Consider the following 26,125-nt stretch of genomic DNA (forward strand, 5'->3'; position numbering starts at 1 on the left):
AAAACTAGCTATCATGAAATAGCATAAAGAACTTTGTTAACAATTCACCAAAACTATTTTTCCATTTGGCCTGTTCACGTATGTTTATGTAAATGTATACCACAAAAGCACCCAGGTCAACCTCTAGGTTCTTTAACCTAAAACACACCATATCCATATAAAATAAAGACAGGAAATGCAGCCTGAAATTACCCCAGCTTTACATGACAAGTCACATTAATCAAGCAGACAAATGAAAAAAATATCCCACTTCTCTTAAGCAAGCAGTCTTTCCATGCCTCTCCTCTCTCCCTAACAGTCCAGGAAAATAGATGTGCCTAGTCGTAGATCATGAAGGTGAACAAACATAAGGGGTACGGAGGAGCAAATTCCAAAGTTAAGGACCCTTCATGGATCAGTGTCATGTGAGCCATCCCCTCCCATTTTAAACAGGGATGCTTCAACTCAAGGGCCTCTGCTGCTCACTATGTGACACAAACAGTCACTCTGATTTACGCAGGTCCCAGGATATTAGAGATACAAGGTGGGTGAGGTAATACCTTTTATTGGACCAACTTCTGTTGGTGAGAGAGAGAAGCTTTCAGGCTTACACAAAACTCTTCAGCTTATCCCACTCACCAACAGAAGTTGGTCCAATAAAAGATATTACCTCACCCACTCTGTCTCTCTAAAATATGGTTTGGTGATTCTATCCTGGAAGATTTGTTCTCATCATGCAACACAGAATGATTACTTGTTTCAGCTCACGAGAGTCTCCAGGGTATGAAGCAGGGTTAACTTAACTGCAGGTGAGGATCGATCAGCTCATATTCTGCAAGTCTATAAGCAATCCTCTAAATCCATTAATCACGTGAAAGTTATCAACATAAAACTAGACATTTTTCCTCATTTGACTGAATCTCGTCTTACTCCAATTCATATCTCCCCAACAAGGGGACCTTTGATTTATGCAAAGAACTTTAAAATATAAACCCCAGTGCAGCATACTGAGTGTGGTTTACAATCTGTGATTTCCATAGCTCTTTGCCTATACAAAATAAAGTGCTTGTAAGCCCTACACTAATTAGTAGACTCAGTGTCTGGGTGGTAGTCAAGGCACTTTGGACAGCTTGAGAGGAAATAACAGCTAATCCAGAAAGCCAATTTTCACTTCTGGAAATGAGCCCAGATAAATCTTACTCATTTTGCAAGTTACCTGCTGATCATCCGTGTTCAGAAACCATGTGCAAATTAAAATCCTTTGAAGTTCATAGTTCTAAGTGAATCCTTGATAGAACTGGGCAGATCTTCCACTGACTCAGACAGGCAAAGCCCTTAACACATACGATAAAGACAAGGCCTCTTCTGATCTAGATAAGATAAGATGGACCTTTCTTTCAGGAGGATGGGGTAGAGCAAAGCATCTCAACATAGAAGGTGTCCTCTATTAATTCAGATGAAGCATAATCTGGCCTGAAGAGTGTCATTTGAGAACTCCTCAGAATCATGTTTCAGATGACATTGTGAAGGCTGTGTCCTAGTCGATGGACATAGCAACAGACCTGATGAACAAAATTTCTCATTTTTTATAGGTCAGCAGAAGCCCTGTCTGACCTTAGTGTATTTGCTTCAGAAACTTTTTTCCCCCAAAGCAACATTCAAATAAACTAATAGCCAATTATCTAAACTAAACCTAGTTTGAAAAGGCATATGTCACTCAAAGGCTATTTCAATAACATTTAACAACAAGGCCACCATTAGTTTCAAATCAGACTACTTCGTCCTTGGCTTTAGAAATTCACCTATTTCTTTTTCAATATACACTAATGATGGCTGCTCAAATAAGGATGCTAGTTTATATCAGCTGATCAATTACATTCCTTTGGTTTTCACATCTCTATGATGCATGATGACATTTAAGGACAGATATTCTTACAGAGAGTACTATGAACACAATGAAAATCAGCCTGATAAACAATGTCACTGATGAAAACTATGTTCAAAGGACTTAGTTTTGTGTATGAAGTGACCTGAAATAATGGCGAAAAGCTGGGAAAATAAAATAGGTGTGGTGGGACATCACTATTCACAAGTAGATGGGACAATGGATGATGTTAACATGGTGCTGGAATTCAGAAGAGAACGCTACATGGAATAGTCAAAGCCAATGAACCAGTTAACTCTCTCAACCCACAAAATGAGTCACAGATTTAGCAGAAGATGTCAAGATTAGGTGACAGATGCTTTAGAATATTAAACACTAGTGAGTCAGATGCACTTTACAATTGTTTGCAAGAACTACAGTATATAAAATAGTGGACCTGAAACGAGACAGTTTGTGTCAACATGATAATACATGCTATAAAAAAACCTGACATTTTACATGTCCATACGCTAATGAAAGAGCAAAACAAGATTTGACTTATCTAAAATAAAGAGGTAGATAACCCACACAGTTGCCCACTTTACAACTGTCTTCTTAAAGTTGTTACCTCATCATGACATTTTGTAACACTCTGATGCATTGCCACACAAAGAAAAGCAGATAATCCAATACCTGTCAAAATATAGTGAGGATGGACTGAAATGATTGTTTAGATAATTAAGAATTGTCTGTAAAATAGCCATATTTTACACTTACTGACTACCTGTATACGCAAGGTAACACTGGGTCTTGCATTATAATTCCATGCTTTTAACTTTCTGAAAAAGCTATCTTTTAAGTCTGAAATTGTCCTTGCTGAGTCTCATCCAGGAGGTGAAATTTGGAGCTATTTGAGGAAAAATCACTTCAGACATCTGGGTTACTCTTTCTTCTGTCCTAAACCCTTCAGTATCTCGGTAGTTGATGCAATTTTATTTAGTAGCCAAGGAGAATTTTAGAACACAGAAGGAGAAACACCAGGGAACAAAGGCTTGTCATGGAAATCAAGATAACTCAGCAGAAACAGAAAAGCAGGAAGAAAGGACATAAAAGTTTCAAGAGGGCTCTATGGAACAGAATGGGCAAAATGTGCTACGCTCCTGAGCTATAAGACAACAGCAAAATATAGGTATGTAAACCTGATGAAAGATGAAAGATAAGTAATGTGGACAATACTATCGGTGAATCTTTGGTTGTTTCCATTTTAAAGATTTACAAGCTTGGTGTTGAAGGAAAAGACTTAACATTAGAACACAGATCAAATTTCTGATTATCACCATCTTGCTAGAGAGGTACTGGAGGAAGGGAGAATTATGGAAGTGGACTCTGATGCCGATGGATATGAAAGTGGTCATGTAAAGTTTCTATATAATACCAGAAGACTGTGCACAGTGAAAGAGGGGATATATGTAGTAATGAAGAAAAACATTTCTCATATAAAAAAGGCCTGATTTACACTGGAAACTACGCTGGATAGGAGACATAGTAGCACGGGATGTGAAAATCTGAGCCTAACTGATTAAGAGAGGTCACCAAAGGGTAGTCTACGTGCTCCTGGCTGGGTGTGGGGGACAAATGCTTATCTCGCTCTGGTTGGTCGTGTGCAGATTGAGTATTGTATCGTTCACAATGAACGTCCATTTACAATCTGAGTAAAATGCGCTCTCTCTCTATATATAGGGATATAATTCGTCACATATTTTCTATACAAACATCTCACAATGATTACGCTGATCAGTGTGACATAGGCTTTCATTAGCGACCTTATGTGACATTGTTTTGATGAACCCAAGGAATCCTTGTATCTCTATATACTCCTTGCCATCTGATGCTTGGCACTGAAGAAGTCCTTGTGTCACAATGTTAAATAATGTATCCATTTTTAAGTGATAATACTTATACAAAAAGAAAAGGAGTACTTGTGGCACCTTAGAGACTAACAAATTTATTTGAGCATAAGCTTTTGTGAGCTACAGCTCACTTCATCAGATGCATTCAGTGGACTTATACAGTTTATACTTCCACAGAAAAGGGATTTCTGAGTGCTAAATCTGTAATTTTTGGTCAGTTAACCTCTCTGCCTCAGCTGTTTTAATATTCTGTATTGTGGTAGCATCTAAGGTCCCCTCCGCTGACAGGGGTCAGTTGTGCTAGGTACTATACAAGCACATGGGAAAACATTAAACCCTGTCTTGAAGAGCTTACAGTCTAATTAATACAAGATGCAACAGATGACTATAACAAACAATTGGAGAGAAGGGAGGAAGAGGAAGATGGTAATAAATTCATGGCAACGTAGGCTCATGTGGTTACTAAGACTTGATTTGTGGGCAGTTAGAAAACTTTTTTTAAAAAATTATCCTTTGAAAGTCCCCTATTTAAACTTGTGCTCTATCATTAACACTAGTGCCACCCTCCAGCATTGCTAACTTTGTTCTTAAGATGTCTTCCTCCAACATCCAGGACCTTACCTCTCCTCTTCCCCAAATTCCCCTCCGCTTTGGGATTTTTTCCCCATTGGTGGGGGCAGAAAGGTGTGAGGGGGCGGGGCAGGGAAGAGAAGTCTCCTCTTGTTTCCTCGGGTGTTCTTGGGGCTAGAAGAGTGTTTTTACCCCAGTGGCTCTATTCGACATTGGTGAGGCCTCATCTGGAGTACTGTGTCCAGTTTTGGACCCCATGCTATAAGAAGGATGTGGAAAAATTGGAAAACGTCCAGCGGAGGGCAACAGAAATCATTAGGGGACTGGAACACGTGACTTATGAGGAGAGGCTGAGGGAACTGGGATTGTTTAGTCTGCGGAAGAGAAGAATGAGGGGGGATTTGATAGCTGCTTTCAACTACCTGAAGGGGGGTTCCAAAGAGGATGGATCTAGACTGTTCTCAGTGGTAGCAGATGACAGAATGAGATGTAATGGTCTCAAGTTGCAGTGGGGGAGGTTTAGGTTGGATATTAGAAAAACTTTTTCACTAGGAGGGTGGTGAAACACTGGAATGCGTTACCTAGGGAGGTGGTGGAATCTCCTTCCTTAGAAGTTTTTAAGGTCAGGCTTGACAAAGCCCTGGCTGGGATGATTTAATTGGGGATCGGTCCTGCTTTGAGCAGGGGGTTGGACTAGATGACCTCCTGAGGTCCCTTCCAACCCTGATATTCTATGATTCTAAGAATGTGGTTCTGAGAGGTGGTTTGTGTAGTGGTCCCTCGCTCTTGAGTGGGGAGGGAGGCCACTCCGTCTCACTACAGGCAGACTGCAAGTCACGCTTTGTAGGGGAAACTCTGGCCCTCTGCAGGGGGCTAGAGTTGCCAACATTCTAATCATACAAAATTGAACACACCTGCCTGCCCTTCTCTGAAGCCCCACCCATGCCCTGCCCCTTCTCTGATGCCCCCCAACCTGCTCCATCCCCCCTCCCTCTGTTGCTCACTCTTCCCTACCCTCACTCACTTTCACTGGGCTGGGGCAGGGGACTTGAGTGCGGGGGGGGGTATGGGCTCTGGGCTGGGGGTGCAGGCTCTGGTATGGGGCTCAGTATGAGGGTTTTGAGGTGCAGGAGGGGGCTCTGGGCTGGGCCAGGAAGTTGGGGTGAGGGGGGCTGCGGGGTCCCAGCAACGCTTATTGCAGCTCTGGGGAAATGACCGTCAGGTCCCTGTGGCCTCTAGGCAGAGGCACGGCCAGGTGTCTCTGCGCGATGCACGGTGCCTTCGCACCCGCAGGTACCGCCCCTGCAACTCCCACTGGTTGCGGTTCCCCACCAATGGGAATTGCAGAGCCAGTACTCGGAGCAAGGGCAGCATGCAGAGCCTCCCAGTCCCTGGCCGCGCCAGCGCCTCGGGGCCACAGGGACCTGAGAGCCGCTTCCAGGAGCGGCGTGGAGCCAGGGCAGGTAGGGAACCTGCCTTAGTCCCGAGCACCCGCTCCACCACCGACCGGATATTTAACGGCCTGGTCGGCGTTGCTGACTGGAGCCACCAGGGTCCCTTTTCAACCGGGCGTTCCAGTTGAAAACCAGACACCTGGCAACCCTAGATGGGGCAGAGCCACAGTGTATAGCCCAGCACCTTCTGGCTGGGGCTGACAGTAATCAACAGTCTACAAGGGAAGCTCTGGCCCTCATGGCAGGGCAGAGCACAAACTGCCTAGGGCTCTGGCCTGCAGTCAGGGCACAGCAGCAAAGGAATCTATAAGCCCAGGCCCTTAGGCAGGACGGGGCACCAAATGTCCTTACTCTAGCAGGCCAACAAACTCAGGCCTCTGGGCCTAAAGGTGAGGAGGCTACCACCCCAGGGGTGGGGAGTAGGGGTAGGGGGGAACCCAGACCCACCAGACTCCACCGGGTCTCAGCCCAGGGCCCTAACAGTGGTGGAGTTTTCCACCACTGGCATCAGCAGAGAGTTCAACTGCAACACACTAACTCACACTCCGGCAGCTGAATTGGACCAGACTCTGCTTCCCCTGGGCTACTTCCTACCGCAGTCTGGGTGTAGGGCTCTGTAGTCCAAAGGTCCTCTGTTTTATCAGGGTACTCTGCCACCCACAGTTCCCACAGCTCTTCGGGGCATTCGTCTGATGGCAGTCCTGGCAGCTCCTCGGGGTACTCATCTGTCTCCTCAGACTACAGGGCACAGCTCCACTCAGGGCCTAGTCCAGGATCCGGTTGAGATCCCAGCTCCCTGGAAGAGCAGTCTGCTCCCTCTGGTGTTCCAGCCCCAGCTGAGCTCTAGAGAACTCCTTTTATACTTCCTGTCCCACCCTGGGAGTTCTGGTGAGGGGGTGGGGCAGATTTAGCTCCGCCCACTAGGGGGAGCGTAGTGGTCCCTCACTCTAGCTCAGAGGGATGCCACTCTGCCTCGCTACAATCTGTAAGAAAGCTAAAGGAGCTAATGCTGGATGTTTTAGGAATGTGCTGAACTAGGAAGATTGTGAAAAACTGGAATAGAAGGTCTGACTGATCAACATGGACTGAATGATAAATTGCCCAAAAACAATGAGAGCTTGTTACTAGAAGCAGAGTATGGTGAATAATGAACATCAGTAACCCTAAGAACATTTATGCTGACATGAAAATCTACAGGCCGGAAATGTTCTAATGAATGACCCTGTGGCATTGTCAAGGTAACCCACTGGGATGTCGGTCTGGGTGAGAGAGAAAGAAGTCAGAAACAAGATGGTCTGAAGGAAGCTGTGTTTCTTTACAGCTGAAGAGGTTTGGAAATTGTTTGGAGGTTTTGGATAGAAAGTGAGGAGAAGAAGAGTGAGCACTAGGTTCATCAAAATAGGAATGGAATTCTAGAGTTCATTAGTTCAACAAAGAGCCAGAGCCAGAATATTCTCCCAAGACCAGGAGAGAACTGGGGGAGGGCAGACTGGGCAAGTCAGGTTACCCTGCGGCACAACTGGTATGCTTACACAGCCTGCGCCAGTGAACCTCCCAGCCTGGGACAACAGCCTCAGGCTCATGGGGCTTGTGCTCCCATACTAAAAGTAGCTGTGTAGATGTTGTGGCTTGGGCTGGAGCTCAGGCTCTGAAGCCTAGGGATGGGGGTGGGCTTCAGAGCCCAATCCCCAGCCTGAGTCGCAACTTCAAAGAGCTGGCTACACAGCTATATTTAAAAAGCTACCACAAGCCCTGCACACCCAAGTCTGTCAACCTAGGCTGGGAGGCTTGCTGCCGCATGTTGTATACACACACCCAATGCTGTTTTAGTATGGAAGGAGTGAGATTGTTTCCTTAATTCTTTCAAGTCAAGGACGAGTTCCATTTTCATATATGTAGAGTTAATTCTCATGTTGTCCTGTGCAAGCTTTTTTGTTTTTTTAGTTTTTAAAAGTGTTTCTGGATTTTTTTAAACAAGACTTTCCATGTCCCTTAAATGTTAAATGCATTCATCTTTTGCTTCACTACCCTCTTTCATTGACCATTTACATTCAATGAAAAGGGAATGTAAAAGGAATAAATAGACTAACTTTGATACACCCTTGAAAACAAGACACAGTTAGGCTTAGAGTGACCCTGGCCTTAGCAGAGGAAAAAGAGGAAGTGAAAGGAGCCTTTCCTTCCCTTCCCTTCCCTTCCCCATTATACACCTACTGAAACACGAGGACTGTTGCAGACCCTGTGCTTCATGGAGCACTTGAACTGCTCTCTCTATGGGCCCATGCGGGTGAAGACTGTCTGATTAGCATTAGTGAGAATTTTTGCTCGATTAAGGACTAAGCGCTGCAAGATTTAGCGCTGTATTTGGAAAAAAATTAATGGAAATCTCATAGTGATTTGGTAGACAGAGAACTTGGAAAAGAGAGATGTTGACAACAGCCTAATTAATATTAAGCAATCTAGGAGATGGAAACCAGGGAGTCTCAGGTAATGCACTGTTTTAAAATCTAGAAATCACTAAGTAAAGCTACTGAGAAGTGTTTCCACAGCAGCAGAAACTTGGTAATATAAAAGGAGATAAATTGACCTTTTTATAATGTGTACTTATGTGTTCAGCTTTGAATTCAACCAAGCCAGCTGACTGTCCATGCATTTTTGGGACTGGACATTACATACAAAATCAGTGATGAAACAGGTTTCAGAGTGGTAGCCGTCTTAGTCTATCAACAAAAACAACAAGGAGTCCTTGTGGCACCTTAGAGACTAACAAATTTATTTGGGCATAAGCTTTTGTGGGCTAGAACCCACTTCATCAGATGCATGCAGTGGAAAATACAGTAGCAGGTATAAATTTTTTAGTCTCTAAGGTGCCACAAGGACTCCTTGTTGTTTTAGCGATGAAACAGTAATCATTCTATTCAGCCCCTCTTTACTTTGGTGTTTTTGTGGTGGTTCATCTTTTGCCTGCCTAATATCAGCAGAGATTCTTTTTTTATTTCTTACTCAACAGTCTGATGCTCAGCTGATGGTCTCACCTGTGAGAGCAGTGACTATATTGGTCTGTGCCCAAAAAAAAAAGCTGACAGAGAACCACATTCAGCCCTAAGCAAGCAAGTGTGGCTCCCATTGGTTTCAACAGGAATTGTGCCCATTTATTGAGGGCTCAATAGGACCCTGTGATGGGATATGCAAACCCTACTTCGGGCTGGAAGGTGTTCAAGGATAGTACTGGGCCCAGGTAGCCCCCAACCCTCCAGCCCTCAGAGCCTGTTCCAACTGGAAAAGGGGTTGAAAAGGGACCAACCCAGCCCAGAAGTAGGAGGTTGGGGAGGGGAGAGACCTGCCCTGAAGGCTCCTGACAAAGGTGTCAGAGAAGCGTCCCTGAGGGACTGTATGTTGAGCCTGGTTGGGGCTGATGGTTTGGTGGCTTCTACTTTTTCTGTTCACCTTATATTGGACTGGAAGCTGGGGGAGAACAGCAGATGGTAGGAAGTAACCCAGGGAGGGTAAGTTGGAGAGCACTTTTGGGGGCCAGACACTGTTGACCCTCCTAGGGCCCTGAGTCAGAATCTGATGGAATGGACGGACCAAGGCTCCCCTACCACTGCCCAACTCACTGCATCCCTGGTTAAAAGAGGACTGGGACTGCAAGACCTGCCCACTGAGAGGCTTATTACAAGCCCATATTGAAATGGAGATATAAAAGAGATTCCAAGTATACTCTTGCGCTTCTTTAACATATTGTAATTTATGGGAGAGCTGTAATCTGATAAGCCACCCCATGTTTCATCCACCGAACTCACTGCACCACCAACATACAGCTGCTTGAGGGCATTCTGCTATGCAATGCATTTTTATTATGTGAGCAAATGAAAATGGTGATCTAAATAAGTGAGCCATAGTCATGCAGACCCTCTTTAGTGGCCTACAGCCATCTAAGATTGATACATAGTCATGTGTCTGACTCAAAGGAGTTTTATGGAAAACCTGACATCCCCTCTCCAACAGATCCTCTTCAGGAAATCAGGCAGGTGGACAGTGTGTTATCAAGTCTGCAATTTTTGAATTATTTAAACGAACAAATAAAAAGGTCACTCTGACCATGCAGCTAATTGTAACAGGCTAATAAGTAAACTGGTTCACTCAGGCTAGATTTCCCAAGACAAGTAGTGATTTGCTTCAATTGCACAGTTCTAGCACAATTTAGAATCTGCCAGGGTTATTGTCTGCCTCTTATAGTCAGGAACAAGCTAAATATTTAAAACACAATATACAATTCATGTAGGAATACAAATACACACTACAAAAAAGGAAGGTTCAACAGCCTTCAACCCCAGCAAAGACTATTAAATTATTCCACCCTTAGCTATAGTCAGAGTCCCCTGAATACTTGCCTAGCATCCCACCTAGGAAGCAACACCATTCTACTGGCCATGTTCATTCCTGGCCATGTTCATTCTCAGAAGAGTAAAGTAAATCCTGTCAGGTTCATATGGACGCTGCTCTGAGATCTTGAAAAGATTTGACCATAAATGTGGTAAAATAACTTGATGGAGAGGAGAGGGGGAATTTTTACCCACCAACCTTCAAAAGTTTTAATCCCACAGTCCTTTTTACAAATACAAGCTACTTGTTGGCTGAGGGCCAAAGCTTCTCAGTTTTAAGGAATTAATATCCCAGAGAGCTGGACTTTCCCTTTCCTCAAAAAGAGGACTTTAAATCCTTCAACCAATAAGACAGAGAAGCTTTCTATTCAGACTTGAGAAGGGTCCTAAACTCCATCTCTCACTTTCATCCCATTCTGAAGTAGAAGACCTTAATGGGGCCACCTGAACTAAGATGGAACTTCGTCAACTGAGAGCTCTGAAATGGACCTGGTAGCCAGGAAAGACAATGGTCTCATTGATGTGAAAATTCCCTCCTTCTGAGGCAAGTGACACCCCAGCACACTCCCATAAGGATACTAAGGACAGTCTTAATTGGGCATATCCTAAATTTTGAACGCTTAACCTTATTATTATATATAGACTATCATTTGAGCTACTTGTGTGTTAAGCTTGAGAATCTATTTTGTAGTGTATATGCAAGGAGTAGTCTATTTTTCATAAGCAACATACTACAGTCAACCTGGTCATGGCTCTCATGATTTTTGAAGATGGGAGAATAGGCAACAGTGCCCAAAGGCCCCCTGTCACGGTGCGAGACTCACCCCTGCGGTGCCTCCTGCTGGTCTCTCAGGGAATTAGCTCTTCCAGCCTCCAGAGCACCCTCTGCAGGCCGGTGTCCTGCTTGTTGCTGGCCCCTGTGTCCCTCCCGGACCCCGGTGCCCCTTTTACCCAGCATGCTGCCCCCTGGCAGTACCTCCCCAGTCTCTGGGTCTCCCCTCCCTGGGAAACCCCCACCCACTATCCCCACCTCACCTCAGTCTTTGGCTACTGCCAGTCACCATTGAGTCCCCACACACTGGGGCGGACTGCAGTGTATAAGACTATCGTCACAGGCAAGGGGGAGCTTGGACCTGCTGCCTCTGCCTACCTTTGGGCTGACCCCTGCAGCCCCAGTACCTATCAGGCCTTACCCTAGGCCTGTAGCCTGGGGGGTTTCCAGGCTGGAGCTCCCCAGTTCCCTTGGCCTTCCCCCAGCCCTGCTCCACCTCAGGTACTCTGGTACGCTCCCCAGCAGCCAGGCCCATCTCCCTCCACAGCTAGAGGAGACTCTGTGTGCTCCTGGCCCACTGTCCTCTTATAAGGGCGAGCTGAGCCCCGATTGGGGCATGGGACTGCTTGCTCCCAGCCACAGCCCTCTCCCAGGCGGGAGGGGGAGAGATAGCTCAGTGGTTTGAGCTTTGGCCTGCTAAACCCAGGGTTGTGAGTTCAATCCTTGAGGGTGCCATTTAGGGATCTGGGGCAAAAATTGGGGATTGGTCCTGCTTTGAGCAGGGGGTTGGACTAGATGACCTCCTGAGGTCCCTTCCAACCCTGATATTCTATGATTTTATTTTTTTCTATGATTTTCTATGATTTCAAGCCCTTTAAGACCAGAGTAGGTGACCACCCCGCTACACCCCCATTTGTCCTACAACTACTCGTACGCTGAAGGAACAGTCTTATTTTGCAACAGTCATGGACTCTGTTGCCCTTGTTTTTACTGAACTCAGTTTGTTATAGAGTTTTGTTATGTTTTGTGACCAGGCTCTTTCATCAGTTCATTTATTTGTAACTATATAGAAAAAGATAATTATAGAGTAGCCAGCACGTTAAAACACCATGCTTTATGCCTTAATGCCAACATGCCTTGTGAAGTACACTAGACTATGCAGTATCTTTCTATATTACATTACATTTCTTGCTTAGACTTAACCATCATAAAATATTTATGCAAGCATATCTCAAAAGCAGAGATTTTTGATATGCTGCTTGGAGATTATAAATGAGAAAGGGCGAGAAGGGCTAGCAGTAAGATGATGATGAGACATATAAGCCCCTTTCTAGCACCTATCATATTCTAATTCTAGCAAAAGCTTGTTTATATGGTAGAGTTCAAAAAGCTCCTAGCAAAGAAATCTTTTACTTTGCAAGTAGTGAGAGATGTTGTGAACAGTGCAGGGGCAAAGGCATTAACGCTAAAAAAAGAGAGACCTCTTTAAAAGCAAGGAACATACAAATTTCACCTTTCACCTCTGTGTCACAGTTACAATCAAGTGCTATGCAAGTAGTGACTGAAAGTGATAGTATCTGATGGCTACTTAGTGACCTATCTGAAATGAACTGATGGCTTCAACTTACTTCCAAGAGGACATCTATGCACATCACAAAACCATAACCACAACTGGTACCTCTGTTTGCTATCTCAGCAAGGAGGGCAAGAATTCAGTGGCTAAGGAGCGTAAATTACTCTCTTCCCTTTAGAGGTGATCCCGTCAGGTCACAGCTAAGGATCACTTGCAGAGCAGTTTGTGGGAAGCCTTCTCCAAAGACAGAAAAAGAGACATTGAACACAGAAGTGGCTCCTCCAAGCGGAGTTTCAGCCTCACTAGTGTCTAAATCTCTAGCACAGTCAGAGGGAAGTTTAAGATGTAACCCTTCCTGACCCTTCTAAATGTTTCAGGTGGAGCCAGGAAGGAAATGGGGAGGGTGGCTTTTTCTTTAAAATTTGTTTTCCCCTTGCCTAAAAAAGTCCCCTACAGTTCCAAGTGCCATTTCCGTCATTGCTTCAGATCTCTGGTTCAAGGGGAGCTGGAGGATTGTGATCACAGGACCTTTGTTACCAAGCAGGAAGACTACGAGCAGCCTTGGACAATGGGTGCTTCTTTTCCAAAATGGCCTATTTTCTTATTGCAGCTCTGCCTGGCTCCTGACAGAACTGTATTCACACTGGAGGATAATTATCCTTTGCTATTTCTGTTAAATAAGCTGATTCTTGAGTTGGCTTTTAAAATCTTAAATAGAACATTAGACTTGCCATGCTTGTTCAGAGTAATGGCTTATCTAGTCTAATACTGTGTTTCCCACAGTGGCAAGAACTAGATGCACTGGGTAAAGGTGCAAGAAACCCCTGAAGCGAGCAATTATAAAATAAACTCCCCATAAGAAAAGTTCTTCCTAGCCACATCTGTAACAGATTGAGTAACATGCCCTGAAGCATGACAGTTTATATCCCTTCCAAACGTCTTTTTTTTTCCTTCTTTTTTTTAATCCTTACTATTGTAATGGTGGGTGCTCATTATCCATTTTTTTTAATCCTGCTAAACTCTTGGTCCTTAATAATATCATGTGGCAGGGAGTCCCACAGGTTAATACTGTCATGTAAAAAGTAGCCTATTATCATTTTTAAATTTGCTGCCTTTCAGTTTCACTGAACGTCTTCTGTTACCCTTTCTCATAACAACAAGAACCAGAAGTGCCTGGCTTACATTCTTTATACTGCTCATCATTTAAACCTTTCTTTCCAGGTGAGAGTGTACCATTGATTTCTATCGTGATGTAACCGTTCCGCAGAAGTTCCTCTTGGTATTGTTCAACTCCTCACTGCCTTCTACTCAGTACTGAGGTTTAATGACACTATCTAGTTACAAAATACTCCTTTGCGTTATTTGCACGCATGCTTTTTATGTTGTTTTGAAGGCTCTGTTTAGCTGCAGAGAAAAATCTATCCGTCACTTAACAGCTTCCACCCTGCTTTATCACTGGTATTTTTTAAGCAGAAACACATTGTGAACATTTACTTTTACCCAATTATAGAGGGTGAACTACAAAAGGCAAGCAAAAATTTTCAGTGCTTGATTTAGCTTTTGCAAAAACATCTAAGTTAGAACTCTAAAGAGAAATATTGGAATGTACTGGATTGTATTGTTTTCTGGGAGGCCTGTAGATTACAAAGGAAACATTCAAAACATCATACTTTCCTTGGCAAAATGAACACAGATTTAAAAGCGATAATGTAAAAGTAATGCTGGATTTGGTTTTGGTTTAGTGTTGAAAAATTTAGGTTTTTTAAATTGTAATTCAAATTTGGGAAAAATAATGTTCTCCGCATGTGATACTTTATTTCAAATGTATTTTAAAAACAAGCTCTATTTGGCCTATTTCAAGTTTTGCTTGACAGAAAAGGAAACTATGTTCCAAAGCCTAAACTCTCCCCCAGTGTTCTTTAGTCATCCAGCACTCTTTGGTGACTGGCAATGGGAGCTCTCCCCCTGCAACTGAATGTGGCAGCAATTCTTCTGCACTTTCCAGTAATAAGAGGTGAGGGTTACCATCTTCTAACCCAACTTTAGATGCCAGGGGTTTAGAAAATGGACCAAATCTCACAAAACTGGGGAAAAAGTATTTCCAATGTAGGCAAAGCACGTACCTTTGTGGGATATAGAACATGTGCTGGGGAGGTGGTTTGTAGAGAACACCATCATAGACTGGCCACAGACCACTTAAAATTCTGAAAAGAGAACTCTTTCCACAACCATTGGGACCAGTGATTAAAAGATGCATTCCTTCCTGTACCTAAAATAGTCATGAAAACGATAAAACAACCACCTTTCAAAATATATCACTTTTCACCATGAAGCCATGGTGTATAATGACACAATCTAGCACACCCCACAATGAAACCACCTAAGCATTTAGTTTAAGGAAGTACAAATTGTGAAATTGGCTACAACTCTTATTCAGTCTCTGTTTGAAAAACTGCATTTGCACAGAATATGTGGAGTCAAAGAGCAAAAGCAAAGGAACCAGAAGAAATCATATTTACTAGCTCCAAAGATGCAATTTAGATTTTTTTTTTCTAATTTAGGAAACAATCCAGATGGGTATGCTATTACTCACAAAAGGCTATTTTGTGGAGGGGCATGAGTCATTAGCACTGAAACCTTTTTTAACATTTGGGCACTTTGTGTCTTGGATAAAATCTAACTACAGTTCATTTGAACATGTAGCAAAATTAGACCCTAGTCACAGAGAGCTGGGAAAAACATGCCCAAATACCATATGTCACTATCTATGATGAATCTTGATTTCAATATTCATTGTACTGCATCTACATATCATATTTAGAGTCAAATATTCCCCTCAAGTACTTGAATGCACTGACTTCAATTTGAGGGAACTGTAAGGAGTTAAGGACACTCAGTACCTTACAAGCGTTAACATTCCTATAACTACACTAAACACCATCACAGTCTCATTAAACAGCGTATGGTATTTTTTATACAGGGGAATTAATTGCAAAGGGGTGAACTTGCAAAGCAGTGAATAGGGATGTGTGGCATGACCTTAAGTGAATGAATTGAAGCTGCATGAGCAAAGCCCAATGACTTGGAAAATAAACCTCAAAATTCCATTTTTGCTTATATAGTGTCATTTTTATGCATTTCTTTATTTATACACACACACACCCCTTTGTTTATTCACCCTATACACCCCTATACTTCCCCCCACCCACACATTAGCACTGTTTGTGAATTCTCTCTATAAATCTGCTAGGTAAAGTGTACAAACATACAGGTATCTCTGCCTGAATGTCAATCCATCATTTTATAGTGTTAAACGAAATACATTTAAAGTAGCTGGGAGTTTTGCCAAATTAAAGGCCCTATTCTGCCAGGTGCTGACTATTTCCTTAAAGATGCTCTCTCTCTCTCTCTCTCTCTCTGTCTCTCGCACACACCCAGTATACAAATACAGAGGTAACATAAGCAATTAGATGCATAAATGAGGTAGTGGAAGTTCTCATGCAACTTTCCAATGCTTTCACCTATTTCTATATAATTACTGCACTGACAGTCAGTATTGTGACATATTTTGGAGTCATTCAATAAATGAAATGCATTAACAATGTGATGCCAATAGGAATCAATTGCTATTTGCAATAAATCACTGAAAACAACGTGAGTTTTTACTGAGCAAAGATTGTAGGATTGGACCTGCAGATTATACTGTCAGCTGTTAGTTACTATTGCTCCTTGGAGTGGTCAAGTGAAGTTCCACAGACTCACTGTTTGCTCTAATGTTGTGGACTTGGAAGATTTTTAAAGCATCCCAAAGGTGATAAGCACCTCAGTCCCCTAGAAATTCAATGGGAGGTGGATGCAGAACTCCCTTAAGCAATTTTGAAAATGCAGCTGTAGTTTTTAATCTGACAATGACACAAGTCAAACTATTCCTTCTCCTCTCTCTCCATTTTCTTTGAGCAGGATACACTGTACATATCTGATGCATCCGATGAAGTGAGCTGTAGCTCACGAAAGCTTATGCTCAGATAAACTGGTTAGTCTCTAAGGTGCCACAAGTACTCCTTTTCTTTTTGCGAACACAGACTAACACAGCTGCTACTCTGAAACCTGTACATATCTGCCTCTAGTGAGCCGCTATGCCTACCTTTCTTGACTTCCCCTCTTCTCCAAGTATTTAACATAGGGTACATGAACTCTGTGTTGTTTTGTGTTAATGTGATGGCAACAATCAGAAGATTCTTGCATATCATCTTACTTTGAAGTTTAGTCTGGAAACCACCACATCTCCATTTGGGGTAATAATAGGAACATTTTCACAAACAATTCCATGATCAACATCAATAACTTTTCCTACAAGTTAAAAAAAAAAAAGTTAGTGAAACATTCAGGGGGGCAGTGAGATCTAGTAGTCCAAGAACAGGGCTGAGAGACACGAATTTCTGGAGTTTATATGTCCCTTCATGCTTCGATCACCATTCCAGAGGACATGCATCCATGCTGATGACGGGTTCTGCTTGATAACGATCCAAAGCAGTGCAGTCCGACGCTCGTTCATTTTCATCATCTGAGTCAGATGCCACCAGCGAAGGTTGATTTTCTTTTTTGGTGGTTCGGGTTCTGTAGTTTCCGCATCAGACTGTTGCTCTTTTAAGGCTTCTGAAAGCATGTTCCACACCTAATCCCTCTCAATTTTGGAACACACTTCAGATTCTTAAACTTTGAGTCGAGTGCTGTAGCTGTCTTTAGAAATCTCACATTCGTACCTTCTTTGCATTTTGTCAAATCTGCAGTGAAAGTGTTCTTAAAATGAACAACATGTGCTGGGTCATCATACAAGACTGCTATACCATGAATTATATGGCAGAATGTGGGTAAAACAGAGCAGGGGGCATACAAATCTCCCCCAAGGAGTTCAGTCACAAATTAAATTAATACATTATTTTTCTAACGAGCATCATCAGCATGGAAGCATGTCCTCTGGAATGGTGGCAGAAGCATGAAGGGCCATGCGAATGTTTAGCATGTCTGGCACGTAAATATCTTGCAACGCTAGCTACAAAAGTGCCATGTGAACTCCTGTTCTCACTTTCAGGTGACATTGTAAATAAAAGTGGGCAGCATTATCTCAGTAAATGTAAACAAATTTGTTTCTTTTAGTGACTGGCTGAACAAGAAGTAGGACTGAGTGGACTTGTAGGCTCTAAAGTTTTACATTGTATTGTTTTTAAACTATTTGTAATAAAAATCATAATATAAAGTGAGCACCGTACACTTTGTATTCTGTGTTGTAATTGAAATCGATATATTTGAAAATGTAAAAAAACATCCAAAAATATTTAATAAATTTCAATTGGTATTCTATTGTTTAACAGTGCAATTAAAACTGTGATTAATCACGATTTATTTTTTTGAGTTAATCGCATGAGTTAACTGTGATTAACTGACAGCCCTACGTATTTTATTAAATCTTAAACTAATCCAAATAAAGAAACAGTTAAATACAGGATTGTTACAGGTAAATCTGGTAGCAGTGCCTATAATTAAGGTTGCCTTACACTTTCCATTATAAGGCCCTGTTTTCAGTTGCTTATAACTTTACCAATCTGTAACTATTTGGGCTGAAATTTTCCATGTTGGGCATTTTCCTCAGGCTGAATTTTGCAAAGTTTCAGCTAAAATATTTTGGTGATTTCTGGGAATGAGATTAGGGTTGTTCTTCCCATCTTAAAATAGTTCTTACAACCACTTAGCTGAGAAGCTCTGTTGCTTCCAAGCTCTGGAGCAGGGACTTGAAATTTGGCAGACAGGTCACCCCGATGTCAGGGATGTGCCTTATGCCATCTCCATGAAAATCCATCCAAATTTGGCCAAGTTATAAGCCTCTGAAAAAAGTCTGAACATAAAGGCGTGGTAGAGTTTGGCAGCTACATTCTCTGAATATTCCATCTGTTGCCTGCCTCATTTGTCAGAGAAGTTGGAAAATGTGTAGTGAAGGAGGCAGGAGACCATCAGAAGAGAATATATAGTCTTATGGTTAGAGAATTAAAATGCTATCCTGGAGAACTAGATTCTACTCCTTGCCTCTGCCATATGATGCTGGATAAGCCATTTGAACTAAAATGATCACCACTGGCCACTAACTGTGCGTTCCTTATTTTCTAGGTGCCTGACCTCAGACAGCTGGGACCAGATTTTCAGGAGTGCTCATGACTGCAACAGAAGTCAAAGCTGCACTTTGGACATATAAGGTGTTATAAAAATGCTAAATAATCTGAAACACCTAGTCATCTCAAGTTGGGTACTTATGACATATTTGTCCTTAATTTCTCCATGTCTCAGTTCCCCAGCTAGAATACAGGGATAATAATACCCTCAAACCGACCTTATGAAGATCAATTCATTAACAGCTGTAAAATATGCAGATATTGTGGTGAGAGTTGTACAGGCAACATTAATTCTGGGATTTCCTAACATTTGAGTGCTTGACTTTGAGACCTTAAGGTTCTCTTAATGGAGGGGGTGGGAGGTTGTTTGTTTTGTTTTGTAAGGTAATGAGGCATATAAATTGATAGCACTGCTACAAAAATAAAGTATGATCCTTTTTATAATTCTGAATGATAAGATAAGGAATAACTATAGTAAAGTAATATATTATTGTTATTTGACTAAAGTATTTAAAAGGTTTTATGCAGGGTAGTTGTAGCCATGTCGGTCCCAGGATATTAGAGAGACAAGGTGCGTGAGGTAATAACTTTTATTGGACCAACTTCTACTGGTGAGAGACACCCGCTAAAGAGCAGCTCTGTGTGGCTCGAAAGTTTGTCTCTCTGACCAGTACAAGTTGGTCCAATAAAACATATTACTTCACCCACCTTGTCTGTTTAACAGGTTGTCATTCTTTCTTGGCCTACGCCAGTACAGTTATGGGCTGTAGTAAATACAGAGGCTAATAGAACATTAGTTGGTGGCCCAAGTTTATACTGACTATTAAAGAGGAAATAAGTGGTGTGGGGCAATGCAAAAAACTTGCCTTAAAAGACAGTTTAAAATATGGATTTTTCTTTTAATAATATGCACACTTACATGCATGCACACATGTGCACAGATACCCACACACACACACACACCCCTCCACTGTTATAAATTCCTATGCAGGGATTTCTGAAATTATGAAGGCTGAAAGAAAGGAAGAAAAATGTTATTCCACTGGAACTTCTGATGGGAGAGCCTCCGAAAATGTGTTTCCACTACAGTTGCAGAGGCTACAAAGTCTTGGTATGGGCTGAAGGAAAAAGAATGGGATGCTATACCACATTGAAACGTCAGCAGGGTTCTCAGACCCAAGCTGCAGTCAGTCTTTAACATAACGAGGTAGCCATGCTAAAGAACAATGGCCTGTGGGCCAAGTACATTAATTTACTACTTTATGGACTAAAAAACCGTTTTCTCTACTACATTACAAAACAGAGTCTATTATAAAATGTGGTTTATTTTATTGGTAATCACACATTGTTGTGTCCTACAAGGTCAAGAAATCAGTTAATGCTTACAGTTAATGTTTTTGCCGCCTCAGGGTGTTTATTATGACCCTGTTGAGAAATCTGTGCTGAAGGGCAATAATGTTGTAAGAGAAGGAAAAAAAATGTTTCATATATAGCAGTTTAACTCCTTCACCTCTGAATAGCTACATTTTTTCCTGTGGGGGTGGGGAAGGGATTTGGTTTGTCAGCAGCAGCTGGGAAACAGGAAATGGAAGGTGTTCCATGTGGGTAATCAGGAAGAGTAAATGGCAAAAGGCCATATGAGGGGACTGAGAAAGAAACAGGATGGGGGCGGGGGATAGAGACAGAAGGTGGTTAATGGGGCACAGTAAGAATTCAGTCACAGAGGACACATACACAGACCTTAGGTGGAGACAGAGGGGAAATGACAGAATGTAGAGGGTAGGAGGAGCAAGGGGAAAGGCAGGCAGGAGGGTTGGAGCTGATCAGAAAATTTTTCAGCAGAAAATTGCCTTTTTGTTGAAAATATGAAAACTGAACATATTTTGGTTTTCAGTGCCTAAAGTTTTTTAGGCCAAATCCTACTAAAAACATCAACGTTTTTCTCTTTTCAGATGAAAAATTTCAGGTTTCAGTTTTCTAATGAAAACTAAAAAAATTTAAAGGAAAGCAGATTCTTTCTGGGGGAAAAAAGTAAAAAAAAAAACAAAAAACAATTTTCTGTGGAAGTTTTGATGGAGAATTTCCAGCCAGCCCTTGTGAGAGTACATTGGGAAGGAATCTCAGGGCTGTCTGCTGGGGGACATAGAAAACTGCAAAGAAGTGGGCTAGGAATATGCAATGGGAGGGGAGTTGATCTGAAATAGCAGCAAGGGTTGTGTAAAGAAAGGCTTTGTTTATACCAGTAAAGCTGCATACTAGGCTGAAGGGTTTAACAGGGTTTAAAAGAGAACTGGATAAATTCATGGAGGTTAAGTCCATTAATGGCTATTAGCCAGGATGGGTAAGCAATGGTGTCCCTAGCCTTTGTTTGTCAGAGGATGGAGATGGATAGCAGGAAAGAGATCACTTGATCATTACCTGTTCTGTTCACTCCCTCTGTGGCACCTGGCATTGGCCACTGTCGGTAGACAGGATACTGGGCTGGATGGACCTTTGGTCTGACCCAGTATGGCCATTCTTATGTTCTTATGAAGAGTTTATAGAGGAAAGTATCAAAATGTGAATTACCCACCCTTGATTTCTAAGGGGCCATCAATACGTAGTTCTGCTTTATCTTCATTCTTGCTGTTGGTTTCAATCTCTTGAACAACAGCAGTTCTTTTGTAAATGCCCCTTTTCACTTCATCAAAGACTGAAAACATATTGTACACTCGAGCTGTATAGCCTGCTAACTCGGTGACCTGAGAAACAACAAATAATCTGTTTAAATTACATAATCTGGAAACTGGAAATTATATACTTTCTCTAATAATTTATGGATAGCATTCCCAATCGTTTTGACTCAGTACTACTTTGATTTCATTCTGGATTAAGAATAAAAGGAAATTTTTCCTCACCAATTAATTTTCTTTCTTTGAGATCTTCTCTGACAGTCCCCCCAGATGCACATGTACTGTTCCTATCCGGCAGCAGATGGCGACATTATGTTGAGGGACAGATCCTAAACTGATGTAAATTGGCATAACTCGAATGAAGGCCTTAAGAATTTTTAGTGCTGTCATCACCAGCAAATAAGGGGGCTGCTGGCTCCCATCTGTCAGCTGAATCCCCTAAAACAGTTCCTATCATTGCAATTTATTGTGCAAAATACACCAGATGCAATTTTTAGACCTTGGAGTCCTCGTATAAAACTTGTTGTTTGAAAAAATCCTGGAAATTTGCAGAAGATAGTGCTAAGCTCGAAGGGTGGAGGCCTGGGCTGGCAGAAGATATCAAAGAAAGAAAATTTAACACATAAGGAAAATTTTCCTCTCTTTGATTTTCTGTGCCAAGCCAGATGTTTGGCTACCTCCAAAAGCAAAGCAGTGCCATTCAGTAGGGACTGATTATACCTCATGAAAGCTGCCTTCAGCGCTCTCACCAAATGATGAATCAGCTCATGCCTGAACATTACATTTGCTGAACACTACAGGTTAAATAGTGAAGGACATATACCCCAGGTGGCTGCCTTCCCTATCTCCTGTAGTTCTGTATACACCTTCCAGGCCACGATGCATTTAACTTTCTAATGCCACGCACTCTGAATGCTTCTGGGACTTCCTTGCTGGCACTGAAGCAACTTTCCCTGACTAGAAACTTCATTCTCTTGAAAGGAATGGATTTGGATGCTGCTCACTTTGTTTTTCTCTCTTTCTTCTGTGGCACTCATGCTGCTGTTGTGAGGCTCTGAACTGCTGAGCCTTTTTGCGAGATTCCTAACACCCATCCTGGGTCAATGGGGAGAAAAGCATGCCAGTGTACCATTCTATTTAATTGCTAGGCATCTGGCTGCTAGAATTCATATCTCTAGTCCTGCTGAAATACTTCTCTGCTGTTCTGTTGGACTCTGTGGCAATCTAGTCTGTTTAGGTCTTCTTCTATTGTGACAAATTCTCTCAAAAAACTCCCTCCTCTTTTCCACTCTCCCTAGCATATTTAGGATCTGTTTGGCTAGTCTGCTCTGTTGCATACTCTGACTATGGGAATAACAAATAGGATGGCTAAGGAGGAATGGGGGGCTGCTTTCAATACCTGGTTTTTCTTGGCCATATCTTTTCTCCAGGTCGGTTTATTTGAGTGAGAGATGGTGGCTGTTCAGTGTACCCACACCAAAACATTTTTCAGCATGTGGTGAAAGTGCAGAGGAACAAGTCCAACTGTTCTCCTCTGGATATGACAGATAGTTTTCACTGACAGAAAGGTACGAATCTACTACGGGATCATGGCGTACCCCAGGTGTACTCCCTTCTCTACACACCGGTATCTGTACTCAGGATTCCATGGGTAGGCTGAGGCCCCAGAGCAACTGAGACTCAAATGAGAGAGGTATCTAAAAATGCAGGGAAGACTCTCCAGCAGACCCTGGCAAAGGTCCCATGAATCCTCCTTTGGATAAAGATCTGCTCTTCTGCCTGGACCTTGGACCCCCTGCAATTAAGGGGGCTGCTGGGGGACAGGGCTGACAGGGTCTTGAGGAAGGGTCTTGACCTGTTTTATTTTTACCTCATCATCCTCTAACTCACAGGAGAGGAATCCTGTGGGGTAAATCTATTTTTTGTGTGAAAACCAAGCAACATGGGCACTTCCTACTCCTGAAATGACTGCAGCAGTTAGCCATATAGTACTCTTCTGAGGGCTAGCTCATTGCACTCCACGCTGTCTATGCCTCTTATGGAGCCTCATATTGGTGCATAACTGGAAATCCTCCTAGACCTTTGATGCCTGCTCAAGGACTTTCTCCTTTGTTCAGGCCTGTCTCCACAGCCATTGAAGATACTGATCCTCAGCCTGCTGGAGACAGAAACAAATGAGCTCTAGGACCTGGTAAGCCCCTTATCTTGCAGGTGATGACCTCACCAAATAGTCTCAATGTACTGTTTGCATCTGCTGGCAGAGAGTAATTACACCCAAGCATCTGCAGTAGTATAGAACAGTGCTACTCAAAGTGGTGATCCGCGGACTGGTGCCGGTCTGCGAGCCATCGGCTGCTGGTCTGCACGCACATTGGAAAAAAAAAATTGCCGGTCCCCCACATCAGATAGCTTGAGAAGCACTGGTATAGAAGACTGAAGGGAAAAGTATTATTCCTAATATAACTATATGATTCCCAGGTTTAGAAAACACAAATTCTGATGTCGAAAGCTAGGAGAGAGGCAAAAATAGCAGGACAATTAGTATAAACGTGCGTCTAAACAGTATGTTTCTTTCTGCGGCACGCAGAGTACATACCGCGTAACCACCCTGCCCAGCACGGGTATAAATAGCACTGTAGACAGTCAGGCACGACTTAGGCAAGTAAAGTAAAGGGGGTGGGTATCTATCTGAGTACAAACCCTACACAGCTCCAACTTGCCCAAGCCGTGTCTCCTTGTCTACACTGCTACTTCTAGCAGTATAGTGTCGCACTAACTCCCCATGGCCAAAGCCTTTTCCTGCCGCAGGAAAAGACGCAACCAGGGGGTAGACAGAGGGGAAAGGTTTTGCCAGCTCCTCATTGCTGGAGTCCTTCCCTGCCCTAGGAAAAAACTCCAGTAGAGGGAAAGGCTCTGACAGAGGGGAGCTGCTAGAACCTTTCCCAGCTGCCTCCCCCACTGCCAGAGCCTTTCACTGACACATGTAGCAACACACCACAGCGTGAATGCAGCATGCTTTTCACTGTAGCATGTAGCACACGTATCTTACACGCCACCAAAAGTGGTGTGTCATTTACACATAGCCTTAAAAAACAAACAAATTAGCTAGTTGTAGTAAAGCATTTAGAGGTAGCCAGATCCAAACCTGGTGTTAGAAGACACCTCTGGTATAAGGAAGTGTAACTCTAGACAAGTCCCATAATTGCACAAAATTAAAGAACAGCTATTTGTTATGAATTACAAGGTCCTGCTCTCAGCCATGGTTTTATAAGCGTATAGGAGTTTATAAGGAGAACATTGCAAAACCCATGATAATTATCAAATGTTTCAACTCCATGAGTAAGCCTAGACTGTCCTGCATTGGCAGTTTTTTGTCTCTAACACTTGTGAAAAGAGTTGTACTGACAGTATTTAAGACTGAAGATCTCCTGCTACCAGTATAGCAGGTACAACGTGGATAGCAGCAGGACAGCCTTTCCACATTGTCTCACCAGTGTGCCCTCCATCCTGACCTGCAATGACCACTTCTAAATATGACAATGTAATTCAGCCTCCAAGCCTATTCAAGGTCTGATCCAACTCCCACTGAAGTCATTGGGAAACTCTCCAGTGAATTCAGTGGGAGTTGAATCAAGCCCTCAATCCTTGGCCTCTGCTAAGACTTCAAACCAGCACTCCAAACAGTGTTCTCTGCTACAGTGATATTTGTGATACTGAACACTGTACCCTATGAACAAACCTTAGACCATCATCTCAACTCTCACGCTGCAGGAAAGCTAACAGGTGGTAACAGTTTCCAAAGCATGAGCCTGTAGACTTACCCATCAAAACACTGAAAATCTGGATTTACACCAGTGGCCTACAGACAAAAAAAAAAGAAATCGCAAAAAGCCAAACATTGCCCATCTTACTAACGAGGTCAGTTCCGCTGACCGATACAGGGCTGCTCGTGTAAGAAAAGGGCGTGGGATTCTTACTTTATTACTATAAAATATTAAAGTTCACAGGAAGCATACTACCATTCTATGGCAATCACCTAAAAGGAACTTAGAATAAAATATGAAGTTGTGGTATCCCAATACTTCTTTGGCAAAATTTTAAGTATAAAATTAAGATGGAAGCTCAGCTCACTGGTCTTTTACTTCATACTCTCTGAATTAAAGTGTAATTGTGTTACAAGTCAAATCAGTTTGCTGTCTTTCACCTATTATTTAGTGGCTATTTTTTCTGCGTCATAAAGCAGCCATGTTTGCAAGGCGCCATGTAAATTTATAGCATTATACAAATGATTTTAACACTGAATGCGAATAGTAACACCTTCACATAATTGGTAACCAGGCATTCTCTCTACATTGTAGGCCAAGCATTGAAACAGATGAATCAAAAATCACACAGTCTATTAGGAAAACTGCTTGAGAAGTCTGCACAGTATCTGACTCTAGTCTAGAAAATGCTGTCATGGTTTATGCCAGGGGTAGGCAACCTATGGCATGCGTGCCAAAGGTGGCACGTGAGCTGATTTTCAGTGGCACACTCACTGCCTGGGTCCTGGCCACTGGTCCAGGGGGCTCTGCATTTTAGTTTAATTTTAAATGAAGCTTCTTAAACATTTTATAAACCTTATTTACTTTACATACAACAATAATTTAGTTATATATTATAGACTTATAGAAAGAGACCTTCTAAAAATGTTAAAATGTATTACTGGCATGCGAAACCTTAAATTAGGGTGAATAAATGAAAACTCAGCACACCACTTCTGAAAGGTTGCCGACCTCTGGT

General features: G+C 42.5%; 1 protein-coding gene across 1 annotated transcript in view; it reads right to left on the reverse strand.

Annotated features, from left to right (window-relative positions):
- Positions 1 to 26,125, reverse strand: part of ABCD2 (ATP binding cassette subfamily D member 2) — a 77,192-nt gene that overhangs the window by 36,723 nt on the left and 14,344 nt on the right. The window contains exons 4-6 of the mRNA XM_074942445.1: positions 21,244 to 21,412; positions 16,763 to 16,857; positions 14,631 to 14,776 (exon numbers count right to left, since the gene is read on the reverse strand). Of these exons, the coding sequence (XP_074798546.1) occupies positions 14,631 to 14,776; positions 16,763 to 16,857; positions 21,244 to 21,412 (410 nt within the window). The remainder of the gene's footprint in view (positions 1 to 14,630; positions 14,777 to 16,762; positions 16,858 to 21,243; positions 21,413 to 26,125) is intronic.

Source organism: Natator depressus, chromosome 1 (assembly GCF_965152275.1).
Source record: "Natator depressus isolate rNatDep1 chromosome 1, rNatDep2.hap1, whole genome shotgun sequence".
Classification (NCBI taxonomy): Eukaryota; Metazoa; Chordata; order Testudines; family Cheloniidae; genus Natator; species Natator depressus.